Raw genomic sequence first — 21,440 nt, forward strand, 5'->3', positions numbered from 1 at the left:
TTCCATATTCTTATAGAACATAAAGCAGGAGAGGATTTCTATATATTATTTGTTCTCCCTTTGTGAAAATATGCAAGCGTCTTACAGGGGGAAATTATGCAACGGTTGTTGACATTACTGGCTCAGGAACCATGGTTATTAAATCAATATCCTCTAATTCCATAAGAAGGTAAAAGCATTACCTTGCTGAACCAGGGAAAGGTAAATCTCCCAAGAGGATTGTGGGGACAGAGTCCCAGACAGCAGTTTCCAGGCTCTAGGCCTCATGTGGAAAGGTGCTGGCTCGGGTAGTAGATGGCCATCAGCAGTAACTAGTTGGCCATCACCTGTAACCAGTTAGCCAATTAGCCGCTGATATAACTGCCGGGGCTATGCTAGGGGGTTGGTTGGTTGGCAGAGAAGCGGACAGTGGATTGCGGCTAGCAAGTGGGGTAAGCAAGCACACATGGCAGATTGCGGATCATGTGGATCCTACTTCCTGTGTCTCGCCCAGCCGCCAGCGAGACTGGGGTGCAGGAAGACCCCTCATTGGGGTACTGGCAGATGTTTGTCTTTTGTGTCTCGACCAGCCGCCATAGAGAATATAGTGGTATGACTTCCCTATCTATGGCTCTGATGGTGTTCCTTTTTGACCTCACCATGTCCTGCGTGCTTGTGCAGGAAGCGGGAGCTGAGACCCTGCATTACAGGGATTTTTCTAAGTTTGTACATGCTCCACCTCCACAACTATAAGGTAACACGGATCCAGAATCCATTTCCACATCTCCGAATTCAACAGGCTTTTTCCACTCATTTGGATATAAATCCTGATCTAAGTAGTAGGACATTCTCTGTAGTCTTAAAGTATCCCACGTAGTGTGAATATGCAGATGGTGCACTGCAGAAATAGTAATGTGTTGTGTTACAAGGTGTTTCTCTAGCCCTGCTTGGGAACAAAAATATGGAAATTTTTACATTTAGAAATGCCTCTGGCTCTGAGGGTTTCAGATCAGGCAGTGTGGGTCTGTAAGGATTTCTTCTCACCTTGGCATTTACATGCAAAAAGTGGAATTCTCTGAGCAAGAAACCTTGGTACCTTCAACCCTAGAGAACGTGTTACTTGTTATCAGCATCCGAGGCAGAAAAGTGTGAGAAGCAGAGGGGCCCGAGCCCGTTTTCCTTGACTCTCTTCCTTCCAGTCCACCTCACAGGCACTAAGTACAGCTGTGGGGAAGGAGGCTGTGGCTCCTGCACCGTCATGGTGTCAAGATACAACACCAAGAACAAGAAGATCCAGTATCCTTTGCATTGGCCAGGGCCCTGCTCGGGCACATCTGGGAAGGATGCGAAGCCTCCCACTTCTCTGTCCCCATGTGCTCCTCCCCTCTCTCCCGGTGTCTGTCACTCTCTTGTTGCGTCCACGCCAACTCTCTCTGCAGCTTCCCAAGCTCCAGAGCTTTCCCACTGACTTTCTAACCATCAGAATATATTTAACTGGGCTAATGTGCAAACAGAGTACCTGTACTTTTAAAAGCTTCACATGGTTGAGAATTACTAGGCTTAACTACATCATGGTGCTTAATATAAGTCAATATATCATCTTATGAGTATAAAGCTTCCTTTCCCTACAATGAGGAGGGAAAAAAGGAGAATGAGGGTCTCTTGGTGATCCTACACAAAACTCTTTATTATTTTTTTTTTCCATTTCTCTCTACCATCCTACACCAGCCATATGTAAGCCCTTTCTTGGACTCTTCCAGAACTTTATAGTTTTATATCTGTGTTCTCTGTATTCTCAAAGAAATACAGTCTCATGACTCTCCTGGACTGAAATTACTCCCTGAATTATGTTACCCACTCCCTATGATTCCGGTGTGTTCTCTTTAATCCATCATAGCCATTATCCAGTTACTGCGTGCCTGGTGCCCATCTGCTCTCTGTATGGAGCTGCTGTCACCACGGTAGAAGGTGTAGGAAGCATCAAGACCAGGATTCACCCGGTGCAGGTAAGAGTGTGCTGTGATTGGCATCCCACATGGTATCCCACATAGTCTAAGGTACCCCGAATAGGCGACCCACCGTGAAATCCTTTGTGATTATAAATTCTCATTTTATGAGATTCAGTGCTTCATACCTAGGGATCTTCTCAGACATTGGTATATAAACCAAGATTCCTTCACTGATTTTAATATATCTTAACTTCTCAACCCTATCCTTGCCCGAAACTAAAACACGGACACCCCAGTGTGACAAGAAAAGAAAATTAGATGGGAAACCGAAAGTTTATAGAATATAGTGGCTCCCTGTTTCAATATTCCTGAACTCTTACTAGGAGGTAATTATGGGTGCACACACTCTCCAGATGCTCCCCAGATGTCTCGCTAGTAACTGAACACCACGCTACAATAAAACACAGCTAACATGACAGCATTTACTCAAGTTTAGAGGACTTTTTAGAGAAGTGGGAATGTTATTTTTATATACTAGAATAGGAACTTCTGCAGAGGTTAAGTTTTAAAAGCAATGCGTAGAAAGAAAACTATGAAGAGCCATCGTTTCCCTTGAAATTCCTTTTCATAGAAGATTGTGTTTAGAAAGTGGAGGCTAAGAGCTTTCTCTGACAGTGTGCTAATTGCTAAATTTTCAGGAATTTTGTGAGCCAGTCTTTAAACACAGCCAGTATTAACAATTAAACTATACAAACTTAAAATTAATAAGTAATATTCAAAAAAGGTAATAAATATCAACATTTATCATCTCCTAATTATTTTAATACATTTTACTATCTATGCTTTTGAGATTATTTGTCTATTGTGTCCACGTGGTGGAAATGCCATAGAATGGTATTCCCCTGTGCATGTCCTCCCTAATCCACATTGTGACCTCATGTTGGAAGCTTGCATCAGCAATAGTGGAAATAGTTGTACAAATAAAAATGTTAGAAATTATAAATCAGGGCTTTTCCCCTCAGATATCCAGTTGTTAAATATTTACCAGCACATTTATAGCGAGGTTTAAATACCACATCTCAAACAACTTGCCATCTGCTAGATAAATCCAACACAACCATATTTCCCTGTAACATTAGAAGAGTGTCTGTCCTTTCTTTTTTTTTTAATCTACATTATTTTTTATGGTTACATATGTCATTGTTGAATTAACATAATTAATTCTTTTTTAATTTTTTAAATTTTCAATTACAGCTGACTTCCAGTATTATATTAGCTTCAGGTTTACAGCATAGTGGTTAGACATTTATATAACTTATGAAGAGAACCCCCCGGTAAGTGTAGTACCCATCTGACACCATACACAGTTATTACAGTATTATTGAATGTCTGTCCTTTCAGTTAGGCCACAGATGAAGGAAGTATTTGGCTTTCATCTTAGGAGTCAAGCTGTTTGAAAAATGTTGAGCCAACCAGTTGAGCACACATCTAAGGACACATGGGACAAATACACACAGAGGAACCCACAGGGTCATGTCTCCCTTCTAGATCTTCATGGCACAGGGTCTTGAATAGAGTGGACAAAGTACATCGTCAATTCTCCTTCTCTTTTTATGGTTGTTGTATTTTTAAATCATTTATTGATTACACATGGTAATGGATAATATACAAGCTTCATTATCATCTATAATTTTATCCGGTACCATATTTCAATTTAGTTATATTACATAAAATGTGCCAATAATCATTAATAACGAAATAAACTCCATGACTTTGCTTGGGTGACTGACCCTTTTAACAGTGAGCTGCAGGTCACAGCACAGTAACTGTCAATTTAACTACACCAAGGTTTCTGAAGACAATGGCTTCTACACCCAAGCAGGTTGAAAATAAATTTCAAATGGTATCTGCCTTCACCCTGAAGGAATTCTAACTTCACACTGTTAGGGTTAAGTTACCAAGAAGGCTTCAGAGTAGACTAACTTTACACAGCACTTTTTAAAAAAGACACATTTATTAAGCGTCATGATCAGACTAGTACATTTAGTAATCAACAACATGGGTACAAAAAAAATTCTACATTAAAACCCTTTGTTGGGAAGGCTTTACACTTCCCACAGAACAGAACAGAAACTAAAATAACCTGTTATACAATTAGTCACAAATACAGTCCTCGAGTTCTTTGCCCATACATGAGTATTGTCTAAAACATGTCTTTTTTATAGCAGGTGGGCCTTGCCACCACTGTGCTCAGCTGAGTTCACAAGTCTGTTGTAACCTGGAGCTTCCCTGTCACTTCTCTGGCTCTCCTCTCCTGCTAAGCTTTGTTTCCTGACAGCAAGTAAAATCATCTGCCATTGCCATAGCTACTGCTGCTGCTGGAACTGCCACAGCCACCTTGGTTTCATGGCTTGGCAAAGGATTGGCCTCCACCACCATAGGGGCCAGAGCTTCTGCCTTCAAAGTTTGCTCCTTTCATGGGTCCACAATTTGAAGATTGATTGTTGTTTTAATTGCCAAAATCATTTTACCTTCAGCCCTCCAAATTGCCTCTATCGTTATCAAGTCCATTACAGCCATTCCCACTGCTACCATATCCTCCACCACCACGATTGCCACCAAAGCCACCTCAACCACAGAGCTTTCCTCCAGGACCAAAGTTGTCATTCCCACCAAAACCGCCTCCTTGAAGTTTCCAGAACCGACCCCTTTGGCTGGATGAAGCACTGGCCATCTCTTGCTTAGACAGGGCTTTCCTTACTTCACAGTTGTGGCCCTTCACAGCGTGGTATTTCTGAATGACAGTCTTGTCTACAGAGTCATGGTCATCAAAGGTCAGAAAAGCAAAGCCTCTCTGCTTGCCACCACCTCAGTCAGTCATGATTTCAATCACTTCAGTTTTCCCACACGCTTCAAAATCATCTCTTAGGGGATAGTCTTCAGTGTCTTCTTTAATACCACCCACAAAAATCTTTTTCCCAGTTAAGTGAGCAGCAGGTGTTTGAGAATCCTCTCTTGAGACAGCCCTCTTTGGTTCCACAATTCTTCATCCACCTTGTGTGGCCTTGCTTTCGTGGCTGCACCCACCTCCTCCATGGTGGCAACAGGTAACGAACCAAAAGTCTCTGGAGCACTCAGTGTTTGGGTCTCTCATCACCACACGCTCTGTGGGCATTCTCCATTGCTCAAAATGGCTCCTCAGACTCTCATCAGTCGTTTCAAAGCTCAGACCTCCCATGAAGAGCTTCCACAGCTGTTCAGGCTCTTTGGGAGACTGACTTAGGTAAAACAACAGATCGCAGGAGGGGAGACTTTAAGCCACTTAGTGGCGTCCACTAACAGAAAGGCTTGTTGTTGTACTTAAATGCGTAAAGTTGAATGTGCGTAAATTAAATATGTGAATGCAGCAATACTAAATAACACTTCACGATTTTCAAAGCATTTGTACAGATTTTGTCATTAATTCATCAAAAATTCTATAATATAGCTGGAGCAGAGGATGAAAATGACTTGTCAGAAATTGTTAAATGATTTGCATATGTTCATTCATTTATTCTCACAACCATCCTGTAAAGTAGATACCATTATTATCCTAATTTTAAAGATGAACAAAAGTCAAGTAAATCACCTAAGGTCGCACAATTAATGAGGTACAGTAAGCACTGAAAGTCACATGAGCGCGATTGCATAGTATTTTATCTGTTCCCTAAACTACACTGCCTATTTCACAGATAAAGGAAACAGAATCTAGAAAGCAAAGTGACTTAATTAATATCTGTCACTAGGCTTTTCTTGAGGGGGAAAAACAAGCATATGATTTCGAAAAAATAGAAACATGTTTCTTCCAGAGTGACATTTTTTCCCTGAAGTTATTTGTGGAAAGCCAGATATATAAGCTTCTCTCCTATCCAGTGTCGAAGGTAGGGAAACAAGAGGCTTAAAGCATAAATAATGTACCATTTTCTCCCAGGAAAGACTTGCCAAGTGTCATGGCACTCAGTGTGGCTTCTGCAGCCCAGGGATGGTGATGTCTATCTACACACTGCTGAGGAACCACCCAGAGCCGACCCCTGACCAGATAACCAAAGCTCTTGGAGGTGAGCCGTCTTCCCCCATTGCAGGCAGGAAACTACCCAAGCAACTAGGGAAGAAGGTCCCAACCCATGGACAGATGTCATGGCACAGCTTTGAGTTTCCTCCTTAGTACCTGTCTTTAGCCAAAAGTTTTCCAGGATGTGATGCCTTCATTTTGTCAGCAGTGATGACAAAAATTGGGGCAATACTGGTTTCATTACAAACCTTTCTTCCTTAATGGGGCCCATTGTCACTCTGTAAAGGCATTCAAATGGGCTGTTTCTAATACTTTCACTATAATCTTTTCCAACTGTGGAAATGTGGGTAGTATGGAAAAACGAGACCCTGGTGTTTTTTTTAATTAATCTGTTAGAATTATTTATTAACTCTGCTTACTAAAATTAATTTTACATAGAGGATAAACTTTCACATACTTTACATTTTTATATTCCGGTTGGGTTCATTATAAGATCAAGAAGATCGTAGGCAGCAATTATCACAAATAAGCCTGGTGAACAATTTAGTATACTATGACAAGCAGCTATCAAATTTAAATGAACAAACACAATTTTCTACCCAAAAAAGCATGTTAGCAAATGTCATTTTATGTAACAGACATATATAGTTTCAAGGTAACTGGTCACTAGTTCTTAAGAGAGAGCGTGTTATTATTTGCCTTGTTGATGATAGCCATTCTAACTGGTGTGAGATGATATCTCATTGTGGCTTTAATTTGCATTTCTCTGATGATTAGTGACATTGAGCATCTTTTCGTATGTCTGCTTAGGCCATCTCTTTGAAGAAATGTCTATTCAGGTCCTCTGCCCATTTTTTAAATTGGATTGTTTGTTTTTTCTTGTTTAGTTGTATGAGTTTGTTATATATTTTGGATATTAGCTCCTTATTGGAGATATTTGCAAATAACTTTTCCCATTCAGTTGGCTGCCTCCTTATTTTGTCAATGGTTTCTTTTGCTGTGCAGAAGCTTTCATATGGATGTTTGATATAGATCCCATTCATTTGTTTTTTAGCTTTTATTTCCTTTGCCTTTGAGGTCAAATTCATAAAATGATTTTTAAACCCAAGGTCCATAAGTTTCGTACCTATGTTTTTTTTCTATGCAGTTTATTATTTCAGGTCTTATGTTTAGGTCTTTGGTCCATTTTCAGTTAATTTAGGTACACAGTGACAGATAGCAGTCTAGTTTCATTCTTTTGCACGTGGGTTTCCAATTTTCCCAACACCATTTATTGAAGAGGCTGTCTTTTCTCCATTGTATGTTTTTGGCTCCTTTATTGAAAATTATCTGTCCATATTTATGTGGGTTTATTTCTGTGTTTTCAATTCTATTCCGTTGGTCTGTGTGTCTATTTTTCTGCCAATGCCATACTGCTCTGATTATTGTTGCTCTGTAGTACAACTGAAGTCAGGGAGTGTGATACCTCCAGCATTATTCTTTTTTCTTAGGATCACTTTGGCTATTTGAGGTCTTTTGTGATTCCACACAAATCTGATGATTTTTTTGTTGTATTTCTTTTTAAAATGCCATTGGGATTGTGATGGGGATTGCGTTAAATCTGTATATTGCTTTGTTGTTTGTCTCTTTGAATATGCACAGTCTTACAGAGATGGATTATTTCGAATCCCCGATTCAGTGCCTGTAATTCACATAATGACCACCAGGTGATGGTGTTGTAAAGGTTGGATAAAGTAATGAAGTAGATAACCTTATTCTACTAGGAGTGGATAACTTGAGGAGTATATTTTAGTTCGCAATCCATTTACTTGAGCTCTTTCTAAAATCATAATGCTCGACACACTGACAACCTTTATGTTCATATATTAAGAAAAACAACAATATAAAATAAAATTCAATAATGCTATTAGGTATGGCATGTACCTTTTAAAATGGTCAACTGATATAAATCACCATTCATTTCATCTTGTCTTTCCCTTCAAGACTAAGGAAGTAAATTTTTTGGAGTTTTATCCTTTTCCTTAGAATCAGAACAATTTTTGCAATGGGTGTTATTAGCACTCCCTTGGTGGGCCTTTAGTAGGGCTTAGCACTGATTATGTGGCCAAGAACAAAAACAAAATAGAAAACTCTGACATTAGCTGTCTCTATGCTTTACTGTTTGCTTATAGTGTATCAGAAAGTGTCCATTGCCACTTAAATACGCTATTTCATGCCACGTAGTTATGTTCCAGATATTTCAGCTCCTTTCCTTTACTCCAAAGAGATATTCTTAATTCATACATCTGTATATTCTTTCTTCCTAGCAAAAGGAAAGGCAGATTATGAATCTGAATCCGTCTTGTGCATGCAGTTTCTTCCTAAACTATTCCCATTGTATGACAAAAAGGAATATAACTATTAACCAAGTTTCCACATGACTCACTACCATCAAGTTTCCACACAACACTTTCTTTCTAGGTGTTTAAAGCTGCCCACTTGACACATATACATTTCTTCTGAAATATTTAAGTTGTATTTGAACGTAATAATTTGAAAATTATTTTGGGTATAAAAATAATATTTTCCTATTAATAAAATTAAAAGACGAGGAAAAAACTCATTCATGTGTCTGCCCCCAGGAGACAACCACAATCAAATACTTCTATTTTCTTTCAGCCTTTTTATGCTTAGTTTTCGTTTGCTTTCTTTAAATACTTGTGACTATTATATACAGAGGGTGCCAAAAAAATGTATACATATTTTAAGAAAGGAAAAAAACTGCATTAAGTGTAATACTCAATATATGCCAATAACAAAGGATGAATACGAGTCACGGTTGACCTCTGCAATTATAAGAGGTGCTCAAAGTGGTTACCATCAGGAGGCAGACACTTCTGATTACGGCGAACTACTGCTTGAGCATAGACGCTTAAAATGTGTAGACATTTTTCTGGCCCCGCCAGTATGTAATTTTATATTATAAACACAATTTTAACAGTATAACATAAGAATGTTCCCATGTTAGTAAAACATCTTCATAAATATTATACTGGCTGCAAAATTTGAATATACTTTTTAAAAAGATAGTGGTTTCCTCACCTTACCACCATGCTTTGGAAATGCTGACTGATTAAAATAATACCAGGTAGTTACTGAACACCTACTATGCTGTGCTGAGAGAGTTCAATAGCATCTAAGACAATCCTTGCCTTCCCTGGGAGCTTAAGATCCAATGAGGGAGGTAAGTCATGTACATAAACGACCCTGCTCCAGCATAGTCAATGATAGGCCTGCAGAAGGATCCAGGCAGTGAGTGGTACGGCTCTGACTGGGACATTGGAGCAGACGCCATGGAGAAGAGGGGCTGGGGCCCTGACAAATGGATACACTTTGTCTAAGAAGACATTGAGGGAGAAGAGACTACATGAGAAAAGCTTAACAAAGGACTACATCTGAGATGTTTTGGGGGGCGACAGGTAATATGAGTTAGGACAGGGGTGGGATTAAGGCATGAAGAGTTGGTTGGGAAAAATTGTAGAGATCTTTGTGCTATTTCAGAAACAAAATATAATCACAAGATCTATTTTTGAAGAGTATCTCTGTTCCAAAGAGCCATTTTGCTGGTTTGGGAAACAAAAAAGAATCTAATTACTAATACGGCCATCCACTGAAAACATGAAGCACAAATGTGCAATATATTTCTATATCATCCATCAAAAACTGATCTCTTCTCAATCAGGAAATTTGTGCCGCTGTACTGGATACCGACTAATTGTAGAAAGTGGAAAAACTTTCTGTGAGGTAAGTTAAAATGAAAAATACATATATAAATTTTTAGCTCCTTTAATACATTAATAAACCTATGCATAATCATCTATTGCATTTAATTATCTCTAAAATAACCCCATGTTGACCTTTTTAATCACTGAAAGTTAAATGCCACTGTTGATATTGTTTTTAATAAACATTTAGCATCAGTTTTGATTATAGCCTTAAATTAGGGAGTTATGTAAGAAGTAAGTATATGGTCCATACACAATGGGATTTATAGATGATGTAATACAGAATTGTACACCTGAAATCTATGTAATTTTACTAACAATTGTCACCCCAATAAATTTAATTTAAAAAAAAAAATTTTGAAAGATTGTAGATTAAAGAGAATTAATGAGCAGGAAGAGAAGACACAAAGGAAACTTATTGGAAAAGGGGAGTGTTGAACCAGATCTTAAAGCAACTGATAGAAGTGGATAGGTGAAGAGAAGGCACTAGAAAATTCCAAGTAAGACAATACATGGATGTAGGAAAAAGAAAGATGTCCAAGGTTCAGCTAAGACATTGATGTGGCTGAAGCATTAAAGAGTAAAAAGGTAATATTTGGGGCTAAGGAATTTAGACTTAACCAATGTATAGTCATCATCATCTGTTCTCAAGCTAGGAGTAGCACGAGAATAGTATTTCAAAAGAAAAATTCTTGGTACGTGCCTGTAGGAAGGATAAGCCGGGAGAGACATGGTGGGGATGAGGGCATGGACCAGTGCAGTATCCAATACATAAGAGAATGAGGACCTAGATCAATGTGAGAGTATGAGCCCAGAAAGAATACTTGCAGGAAGGAGATTGCCCAAATCATGACCTCCAGGTATAAAGATGAAATAATAAAAAAATCCAAATCACCTTCAAAGTTGAGAGATCTGGGAGTCAGATAGATGAAGGAAGTTGGAAAAGAATGATTTAGTGTATGGACGGGGGGATAGTTTGGAGATATATTAAATTTTCAGAAAGCTAAATGTTAAGAGGAGACACACTTTTGACACAGTTTCAGTTAGGGTGTTTTCTCGGCACTATTTTTTATGGAAAAAATAAATTGTGTATAATTTTGGTTGAAAAAAACAATTCAAGGTGCACAAGTTAATTCCAAATACTAATTTTTTGAAGGAAAAAAAAAACTACTTTTAGACCAATAACGAGGAATTCAAAAAGCTCTTACAAACTACACTAGTTTATTTTAAATCCTGAGTAAGATACTATATCAGTTGAACCATATGAATGGCCAATATGCCACTATTTTTGACACAGAAAAACAGCAACTTCATATGATTCAACCTAGTACTATGTAATCATTTTTCTGGAGACAACAATCTATGCAAAGATAGATATTTTTGTCTCATTCACTCTGGGTCCCCACATTCAGCCACTTGCAGTTAGTTCCAGTATAGTGCATAGCATTGTCATAAAATCCAAATCCATTCTTACTCTGTAAAAAATTACCTTAGAATAAAAATATCAGCCACCACTTCAGCACTTCCGATATGTCAGATACTATACATGTCTATTGCATATTTAAGTCTAAGAAATTTGTTTTATGTTTCTAATTTAACAAACTCAACCCAGCTAGTATGTGTTACAGTAAGACCTGGAACCCAGGTGTCCTTCAGGTCTCCTTGGCTCCAAGTATGAAGTCAAACTATAGGTGTGCAAATAGCCACAGACTCTTCGGCTGTGTCTGCACGTGAAAAGGGCAAACAAGAATGAAATAATTTCAGAGTTGTAATAACTAACTAGTGAATTCAGGCCAAATACACTATTTTGGGTCTGAATGGAATGTTCTGAAAATTAAGGTAAAATGGTTTGGGATTTGAATTATCCAAATAATTCAGAATAGCTCCAATAACATCCAAATAAATCCAAGTTTTCAGTGTATTTATATTTGTGGGTAGAAAGTCTTAAAGGCTGTTTGTCTTCCCAGGACTTCATTACAGATACATGCTGTTTCATCCTTACAGTAAAGAAGAGCCATCATTTTTGTTTTTTTAATTACCAACTATACTCCATTTATTTCACTTTAAGTAGGAAGCCTTAGCTGCTGACCCCATCCCTCCTTCTAACCACTTGGTCCTCCCCTGTTACTTGAGTGGCACCATCAAAAAGTCCCTATCATGAGCAGAGTGCACACTCCTTGTAATTTTCCCTAATTGTTCAGTGATGGAATAGCTCGTCTCCATCCCACCCTACCACAGAGTTTTTGAGGTCAGGACACACTCGATTACTTCTTCCATAACTCCTCTGGGGTCTGGGCACTGCCAGGTACTCAGCTTAGTATTTTAAAACTCGACCAATGAATTTGTTTTAAATGGCGTTACTTTCTAAGGAATCAACTGCGTGTCAAATGAAAGGATCAGGAAAATGTTGCATGGATCAAGAAGAGAAGTCTTTTGTGAACAGAGAGGAAAAAGTAAGTATCTGGTGTTCCACTTCAGTTGGGGATTGACTGGAAAACACCTACAAAGATCCAAATTTCTTCAAGCTTTCTATTCTTTTCAGTGAGTCAAGTACAAAGTTAGTGAATTCAGGGCATGAACAGCCTTTAAAAGTTCCAAAATTAGCAAGCCCTTGACTTTCATGAGGCCAGTCACCACAGAAGTCTGTTTTCCTTCAGAAACGTTACAACTTTCTCTGTCTTTCCAGGTTACCTACCCATCCACCCCCTACCCACCCCTTAATCAAGAACTTCAAGAGACATTAGCAATGGTGCATATTCATGCTCATGGCAAATAATTATCTGCAAATAGTATCTGACACCCAGTACAGAAAATTGAAACCCAATTCCTGACGCCAAAAGAGGAAGCCCAGTGTCCAGTAACTCTGCCAGGGAAACCCACTGTCTCTGAGGGGAGAAGAATTCCACTCAGGGATGCCCTGTGGCTCTGGTACCTCCATCTTGTGTCAGGGGTGTCAGAGGTTTAGGCCCTGACTCGGGAGTCTCTGAAGTAGAGATTCCTGTACATCTCTCAGAAACTCGGAAGTTGATTTGTATTTTGTTTTGTTTTGTCGAGATATGTACCAAACTGTATAATGAAGACGAATTCCAGCCCTTCGATCCATCCCAGGAACCTATATTTCCTCCTGAACTGATAGTAAGATACTTTACTTTTGTTGTTTCATAACATGATGTGGTATAAGCTTTTTTGTATTACACTGGAATCACTGAGTTTTAGACGTTAAATCTGGATTGTGTCCAACACGATAACCCGTTTATAGGCACTAGTTCGATTCCACTATAAATAATTAGAGAAAGACAGCCTAGAAGAGTGGTGCTGCCAGGACCTCAAAGATTCTTTGATTCACCCCTTCGTTAGAGAAGCTAAGCTCAGAGAATACAGGCAACTTACCCAAGGTCACACAGCTACACTGTGAGATATGTTTAAGGCATTTTGAAAAACTGGTAAAGTGAAAATTAAATGATACTTATTATAATGGGATTATATTACTCTTATTATTAACCTCTGTGATTTTCAACTCAGTAGGGAGAGTATAATATAAATAGTGTGATATGCCCATCATTCTATTCCATGACTCTGCTCTGAAGAGAGCCTGAGATGAGGGATATGATTCTACTGTCTTCTCAGAGGGTCTCAGACTCCACACACCCCTCAGAGTGTGAGAACTTGGACATACCTAGTATTTAAAGATTATATGTATGCATGTAGATATAGGTATAACGACATACGTGTGTGTCTACAGAGTTGTAAAAATAATCTATACTATACCTGGTGAATGATTTAAGAATTTTTTTTCAAGAATCATTTTGCCTTTACGCACTTTCTGTCCTACTGAAAAACCTAATCCCCAAAGATGAGGTCCCTGTGAGTCACTGTTAGAGCAGAACTAGAACAAGACACCTGGCCATTTTGCTCCAGGCTGAGACACTTTCACTATACCCTGCTGCCTCCTCTTCATATAGTTCACAAATGCAGATAGAGTTTGCTCTATTCTGTAACAAACTCAACCCAGCTAGCAGGTGTTAATGGACAAACACCTATTGTGATGTTTATTCACACGAAAATTATCAGTCTATTTTCAAACAAGGCCACCCTTTCCTACTCGCTATCAGTGAGGTCGCCTCAGAAAGCTAAGATGACCAGCAGGCCATTTGGACTCCCAGAACGGTAGATATATTCATACTATGTAGTTCAGCAGCCTTACTTGAAAGCCTGTTGGTTTTGCTTCTGTGCAGAGAATGGCAGAAGATCCAAACAAGAGACGGCTGACGTTCCAAGGGAAGAGGACTACCTGGATAACCTCCGTGACCCTCAGTGACCTTCTGGAGCTGAAAGTCAATTTCCCCCAAGCCCCCCTTGTCATGGGGAACACTGAAGTGGGTGGGTGGTTTTTAAGTATGTTCTTTAGGTAACCCAACATCTGTGTCTCTTCTTAAACTCTGTGTAAATACAATTCATTTTTATTCATGGATACCTATGATCTTTAAAATGCTTTGCTGTTTTCATTTGCAAATAAATCATTTGTGTCACATCAATCATTTGATGTCAGTAAGTGACATCTATTAGCAGCCATTGCCTTCCTGTTCTAATTACCTCTAATGCTTTTCCCCTGAAGGAACCAGAATTAAATTCGAAGATGAATTCTACCCAGTTTTCATAACTCCACTTGGGATTCCAGAACTATATTTTGTGGACAGCACAGATAATGGTACGTGCCTTCCTTTTCAAATAAGATGCAATGATTGGCTGTTGGTAAGCTGTTAATTATATTCCCTGGGCTGATTTAAGCACTTCATAGAAGATCTGACCTCATATATTCATTCAAAAATATTTATTGAGCATCTACTACGTGTTTTCCATGAGCTTTTTCAAACTGACCCTCTCAGTTGTGTCACTGAGTACTACATTCTCATAAGAGCCCTAATAGTGGGAAGATACTATGTGGCTGCCAGGTATGGAGAGAATGACTGAATAAATAGAAAGACAAGACATTAGCAAAACAGTAGGAAAGGGTCTTGCCAGACATTACTCCGTGATTCACAAATTTGCTCAAGGCTCAGTTACACCCCCACACAGTCGCAAAGAAAAAGAAAAAAATCTAGTCCACAAATTTGAAATTAACTGTGAACAATGTTATTTATTTTATACTCTTTTCACAATTTACCAAGTGCTTTCATATCTTCTTCTCCCTCTTATTTTCTTTTTCTTTTTTTTTTTTTTTTGATCCTCGTAACAACCCTGGGAGGTAGACCTAGCAGGTAGCTTTGGTATCTCCATTCTCCTGAAGAAGATATAGAAGCAAAGGGCTTAAGTAACGTCCCCAAGTTCACAGAGCTAACACATGGTCAAGTCAGGACTAGATCCTAGGTCTTCTTACTCCTAGCCAAGTACTCCTTCCACATCATGCACCAAATCAGGCTGTCTGAGAAATATATCCCACCGTCCACTACCCAAACTCAACATTTGCATAGATAACAGGATGTAGGAGCTAAAAATCCTACATAAAATAAGGTTTAGCCCAGTGAGTAAGCAGAAATCAAATGGAAAATTGTCTGCTTTCCCTTCTGACCTGCCAATATTAAACCAGTCTGCCCATTATTCTTTTTTCCCCTGTTGGAAAGTCCCTATCAAAGGACTCACAGGAAGAGATGGAGCCAGGGGAGGCCATGCTGGTACAATAGAGGGTTGGAAGGAAGGTGTGGAGGTACTTAGTTAGGGTTGGGTGGGTGTGGAGGAGCTGAGCTAGTAGATAGCGCTTGTAGAACTAAATCAGTGTTTCTCAGTCTTTTTTGTTGATTGGTTGCTTCTCTAAGAAACGACAGACGTTTCCTCTAATCATACCTCCATGAAATTTAAGACCACAGATAGACCATACATCTATTTATGATATACAGGATGTATATCAGAGCTTTACACATAAAAAGAATAAGAGATTTTTACCCCCACAGGGGTAGCACTGCCCCCTTGAGAATGCATGAACTAGATGATATCATAGCTACTCAAAACATTTCCTGTAAATGAAACTGAACCAAGGTACAGGCAGGTGTCAATTCTTATTGTTCTGATGAGGGAACAATGGGAACAGATGGCTGTGAAAGAAAGGCAAATGGGCAATGCGGATTTGCATGTCAATTCCCACTAAGGTTTAATGATCTTTTAAACATCTTATAGGATCTTGGCTGGAATTTTCACATTTGATCAATTTATTCAGGAAAACACTAAGTTAGGAATAAAGAAAGCAATCAATTTTAGATATCTGTGATTGGTGTTCCTAAAATGTATGGCATATTTGACTGTATACATGACTGAGAAGAAGATATTTGGGAATAACACAAATGGCCAGAAATATCTTTATCTTTAGTTTTTGTCATTCTAAATTAACACGAAAAGAGAAGACATATTTGAAAGATTGTTTCCATGCCACCCGTGCGTCTTGTTACAGTTGACTTTAAGTTTTTATTCCACTATCTTATTTTTAGGGGTGACCATAGGTGCAGGCTACAGCCTGGCCCAGCTGAATGATGCCTTAAGTAATATTGTTTCGGAGCAACCGAAGGAGAAGACTAAGACCTACCGTGCCCTCCTGAAGCATCTGAGGACACTTGCCGGACCCCAGATTAGGAATATGGCGGTATGTTTGTTGCAGGAGGCTGGTCAATGCCTTCGCCCAGGGAGGCCGGGAGGTGGGTCCACGACCCGTGGGTTCTTGGCCGCACACAGGAAACAATTCAAGCACGAGTCAAAATAAAAGCAAAGCAAGGATCAGTGTTTCAAGCAGAGAAAAAGGAAAAGTAGGCTACTCCATAGGCAGCACTCCTGCTGGGGTTTGAGCCTATTATTGATGTCCCTTTAATTAAGGGCTGAATTAGGAACTGCACATTCAAATTTGTAAGAGGAATATTCAGGAACTTTGTGGGAATGGGCAGAGATTTTTTCTTTTTTTCTGCAGCTGGTCTGGTGATAAGTTTCAAGCACAAGTTTCAAAATGGGCTGAGATTTCTTATTCTGCAGTTGGTCCTGCCTTTCATCTTCTGCAACAAGTCCTGCTTTTTATCTACCTCACTTTCTCTAGCATTATGGGAAATGAGCTGCAGTTATAGACAGTCATACAGTTCTGTTCAGTTTAGCAAACATTACTCTGAAGAGGAATCCCAAGTCGCTGTCGGATGAGTCTCTGCAACATGAGTGTGAGTGTGGTGTATGAGCCCAGAGTGAGAGGCATCACACTGTGTGTATGCGTTTGCCCAAAGTGAGAAGCATCATATTCTATTGCACGATGATGGTCCTGGAGTCTGAAGATGCCCAAATTCCAATCCCAGCCTGTCGCCTGTGAGTGGTGTGATCCTGGAGAAACCACTTGACCTCTTTAAGCCTCTGTTTTCTTCATTTTAAACATTAAGGCTCAATCAAATGGATTATCTCTAAAATCCTGTCCAGCTCTAACAGTGTGTGAAATATGTCTTACCCAAAGATTAGTAAACAAGAGCCTACATTTCCAAAATGTTCTTTTATGTCTGGTTCTCCTCTTAGACCTTCGTACTAAAGTCAGTTTCTAAACATGTGTATCCCATGTGTCTATTCTTGGATGTCCTCGTTATCTAGCTTAATGAGGTTTCCTTATTATTTAAGATTTCCTGAGAAATTGGGTCCAACCACTGGCCCATTCCACACATGATGGGTGTAGTTCAGCAGGGTCAGGGTGGAGGATATTTCTCCTCATTGACTCTGGCCCTATTTCTGCTGACTCTCAAAATCCGCCATATGTTTTCACCTTCTGCATCTTCTGTCCCTTTTTCTGGACCATGTTCTTCCTCTCAACACCATCTTGCCCCCTTGACTCCCAACAAAAGTCTTCATTCAAGGCTATGTCTGAAGCAGCTTTATTGACGGTTTGGCGCAATAGAGAAGAATTCTATGGCACAGCAGCGCAGCAAACATTTTGAACGTGAAGGCTACACATCCGGGTTCTCTGGAGTGCACTCAGGCTCCAGTCTCCACCTTCCCCTGTGCTACTGAACACTCATACTAGGGTCAGTTCTCAAGGAAATGTACCTCCTCATTGTACCTGGAAAAGAAATATTTTCTCAAGCAGTAAGTTCGAACTGAAGTCAGAGTGGGAGTCTTGCACAATATGTTGTTTAAATCTATTTAGTAGCCCTGAAACTCTGCCTGATCTTTCCATGAAGCAAAGAGGATTAAAAGCTTATACAACATCCCTGTATATATAATTGCTTATTTGTTGAAGAACTAAGTGTATCTTTAAAAAAAAAATCATCTCTGTTTTTATTTAGACTTTAGGAGGACATGTGGTGAGCAGGCCTAATTATTCTGACCTAAATCCCATTTTAGCAGCAGGAAATGCTATCATCAACCTCATATCTAAAGGTAAGAGATGAAGCTTTAGGCATTCTATTTTCTAGTTATCACTGTCAGTTAGGTAGTTCCTTCTATAAACCATGAACTAGGAACCCAAGTACATCTAACTTAGACTTACAAAATACACATCAGCTTTACCTGCACTACCTCAAATGTAAGGATGGAACAGATCAATTATTTTGTTCTCTAGATGCTCTCTGTCTTGTAGATCAGATAGTTACTGTACCTGACAATTTTTCTTAACTATTTGGCCACATTTTTGCACAGTTCAAATCATATCAAAGCAGTTAACCAAAAAATTAATGAGATGTATCTCTGTGGTTTTAAAGTTTTACGGCACATTTTATTTCAGAGTTTCATAAAGGTGGAAATTTTTCTTCTAGGACTTTTCATTTTAAACAAAATCAAGTTTTTGAGGCATATTACTTATGACTTCTCTCTTTATTCAAAGACAGTTTGAGCTTTGCCACGGAAAACGATTTAAACTTCAGGAAACAAAAACAACGCATATTATTTATAGGGCTATTGATGTAAGATACCCTCTCTTTGATTAAAATCACATTTTTCAAAATATGGTGGATAAAATAAAAGAGTATGGTAAACTGCTTAAAGAAAAAAAGCTGTATATCAGGCACCCCACAAATGCCACTAGTCCCACCTCTAGCACTTCGGATAGGTCACTTAACCTCTTTGGACATCTGGACCTCAATTTTCCCATTTGTGAAATACTTTGTACCCATTTTCCATTTGTGAACCTATGTTGTACTAAGTTGTTCCCACATAGCTTTAAAGTTCTTCAAGGCCAACATTTGTGAGTAGCATATAATGGGCTCTAAGAACCAGAAAAGACTCTTCAGCTTCTCTGGTCCAATCCTGTCATTCTGCAGATAAGGGACCAGGAACCCCAAAGCTTCTGTGACTTTCCTAGGGTGACTCAGCTTGGGAGCTGGAACTAGAAGCCACATCTTCTGGCTCCCAGTCTGCGCTCCCTCTTTCCACCACATACATCACATTTGTCCCATGCTGCATGGTCTCCAATTAGATATATTCATTCTAATCAAAGTCATTTTCTCTAATAGACGGAGAGCGGCAGATTCCTTTAGACAGCAAGTTCCTTGAGAGAGCACCAGAAGCCAACCTTAAATCGGAAGAGATTGTGTTATCTGTTTCTATTCCCCATTCTTCTAAGGTAAGGACTCCCTGACTCGCCACCCGCCCCGAGGGAGCCCCACTCATCCTGTGTCCTATGCAGGACCCCCAGAGAGGCTTCAAGGGGATGGTGTCCTCTCTATTTCCAACCACCTGCTGCAAGGACACTATTGGGGCTGCTCTCTGGAAGGAGCAAACTTCCAGATGACCATTTGATTTGCTTTTATATCTGCACTTTTGCCTTCATGGGTCCCTTTCTCCATAAATAATAGAACAAAATAAATGACTGTGTCAGTATAAAGATGAATACAATACAGACTGCATTAATGTTATATATTCATTATTGTATTCATTTTTTTAAAATTTTGTTTTTAAAAGAAATTGAAAGAAAAGCATATCTTTGAGCCCTATCTCTCTGTAAAAGGAGAGCCTTTTGTGTGAGGAGTTGAATTTTTGGTTTCAGAAAATATGCATCTTAGCCAAGACTGAGTACAACTATCATCAACATCATCTACAGCAAGTTCCTGGTAAACTCACAGTTCATTATCATAAAAATACTTCCAACTCAACCAACATTTATTAACCAAATACTTTTTTTCTGTTAATTGTTTATTTTTCTATTTAAGTGTAGTTGGTATACATAACCAAAGTTTTAAAACAAAATAATTTCTTTATTACCTGCCTACCACTCTACATGACAGATACGGTCCTAAACCCAGAAGACACTACACAGATTTTTAAGACATGGTGTCCTGTCCTCAAAGGTCTCTAAATCTAAGAAAAAGGGCTTAAATAGGAAACAGCTAATCATCTTAGACAGGAAATGAGTGGACGAATAGCGGAAGTAGTTCTGGTGATGGGGAGAGCCCTCCCCAGTGTTGTTCAAAGGGCAAGGCAAGCAGTTGAGATCAAGCGTAGATCAGTGGAGAGAAGGGGGTGGTCATTCCAGATGGGAGAACAGCGTGAAGGTGGGAGGTCGTGGGAGAATGGCAGGTTGAAGGCTAGGCAGCCGGGAAAGGTGGTTGGAGAGGCCACGAGGCTGGGGCTCCATAGCCATTGTTCCATCAAGGAGTTTGTATGTGTTCTAGCAAACAGCCACCTCTGGAACAGTTTAAGTCACTTGCCCGAGGCCATGTGCAGTGAATCTGAGATGAAAATAAAAAAGCATAGACTCTGGAGCCAGACTGCTTGGATTTGAACTCCAGCTCTACCACTTACTGTGTGACCTTGTGCAAGTTACTTAATTTCTCAGTTCCCTTGTCAGTAAATTGGAAATGAATAGAGTTGTTGTGAGGATTAAATATTAACACGTCTAAAGCACATAGCCCAGGACTCACATACAGTCCCCACTGTAGTCAATAACAGTACCTACGTGAGAACTCCTGTCCACTCACAGGATCCTTTTATCATTTATAATCATCTAAGTTATTTCTGTTCATCAGACAGTGGAGATAAACACTAAAGATTCTGAATGTGTTTCTATTTCCAGTGGCACTTTGTGTCAGGAATGCGGCTGGCCCAATGTCAGGAGAATGCCTTTGCCATTGTCAATGCCGGGATGAGTGTGAAGTTTGAAGATGGCACAGACACGATCAAGGATCTTCAAATGTTCTATGGAAGTGTTGGCCCCACCGTGGTCTCTGCAAGCCAAACCTGCAAGCAGCTCATTGGGAGGTATGTCATAGCACATCCGGAACGAGAAACTCAGACATTTCTATTTTACTATTTTAATGAAAATAAAACCTGGAAATTTTTTTCTGATTACAATATATGTATGTTCATTTTTAAATTTTAAAAAGCGATGCAGTGTAGAAAAGTGTAAAAAAAAAAAAATGAAAGTCACTCAAAAGCCAATCTCCTTCAAGATTCAAAAATTCTTTTATTATAGTTTCTATAATAACATTAATGCACAAATTAATCTAAGTAGATATTTTCAACATTTCACTTTTAGTTAACCTGCAAAATAAGTAAATGATTCCAGTACTGTGTCCTAAGACATCTGAAAATGTCCTTAAACCACATAAAGTAGATGAAATGTTCCAAAAGGTTAAATGGCCTTCCTCTTGTCACTCTCATTATTTCCAGCATTTGGAAGGTTAAGTGTTTAAAATTCTTCCAATTAGTGCTTTTATAATAATTTTTATCCACCCATCGTACTCATTATCAACAAGT

At 39.2% G+C, this 21,440-nt stretch overlaps 1 protein-coding gene and 1 pseudogene across 5 annotated transcripts in view; one reads left to right on the forward strand and one right to left on the reverse strand.

Annotated features, from left to right (window-relative positions):
* LOC141568058 (aldehyde oxidase 4-like) overlaps positions 1 to 21,440 on the forward strand; it is a 143,574-nt gene that overhangs the window by 76,340 nt on the left and 45,794 nt on the right. For 4 of the 5 annotated variants that reach the window (XR_016019621.1, XR_016019620.1, XM_088793996.1 and 1 more), the window contains exons 1-12: positions 1,185 to 1,275; positions 1,877 to 1,985; positions 5,899 to 6,025; positions 9,701 to 9,762; positions 12,113 to 12,196; positions 12,798 to 12,878; positions 13,979 to 14,123; positions 14,359 to 14,451; positions 16,223 to 16,374; positions 18,035 to 18,128; positions 19,199 to 19,308; positions 20,758 to 20,942. Coding sequence is in view for 3 of the 5 variants with exons in the window: in XM_088793996.1 (XP_088650122.1) it covers positions 1,238 to 1,275; positions 1,877 to 1,985; positions 5,899 to 6,025; positions 9,701 to 9,762; positions 12,113 to 12,196; positions 12,798 to 12,878; positions 13,979 to 14,123; positions 14,359 to 14,451; positions 16,223 to 16,374; positions 18,035 to 18,128; positions 19,199 to 19,308; positions 20,758 to 20,942 (1,280 nt within the window). In the remaining 2 variants the exon portion in view is untranslated. Of the gene's footprint in view, positions 1 to 1,178; positions 1,276 to 1,876; positions 1,986 to 5,898; positions 6,026 to 9,700; positions 9,763 to 12,112; positions 12,197 to 12,797; positions 12,879 to 13,978; positions 14,124 to 14,358; positions 14,452 to 16,222; positions 16,375 to 18,034; positions 18,129 to 19,198; positions 19,309 to 20,757; positions 20,943 to 21,440 lie in introns of those variants that run through there. The other variant, XM_088793998.1, reaches the window with a different exon arrangement.
* LOC148754890 (heterogeneous nuclear ribonucleoprotein A1-like) lies at positions 4,276 to 5,202 on the reverse strand (annotated as a pseudogene).

This window comes from Rhinolophus sinicus, chromosome 17 (genome assembly GCF_057876585.1).
Source record: "Rhinolophus sinicus isolate RSI-liver-muscle chromosome 17, RSI-T2T, whole genome shotgun sequence".
NCBI lineage: Eukaryota > Metazoa > Chordata > Mammalia > Chiroptera > Rhinolophidae > Rhinolophus > Rhinolophus sinicus.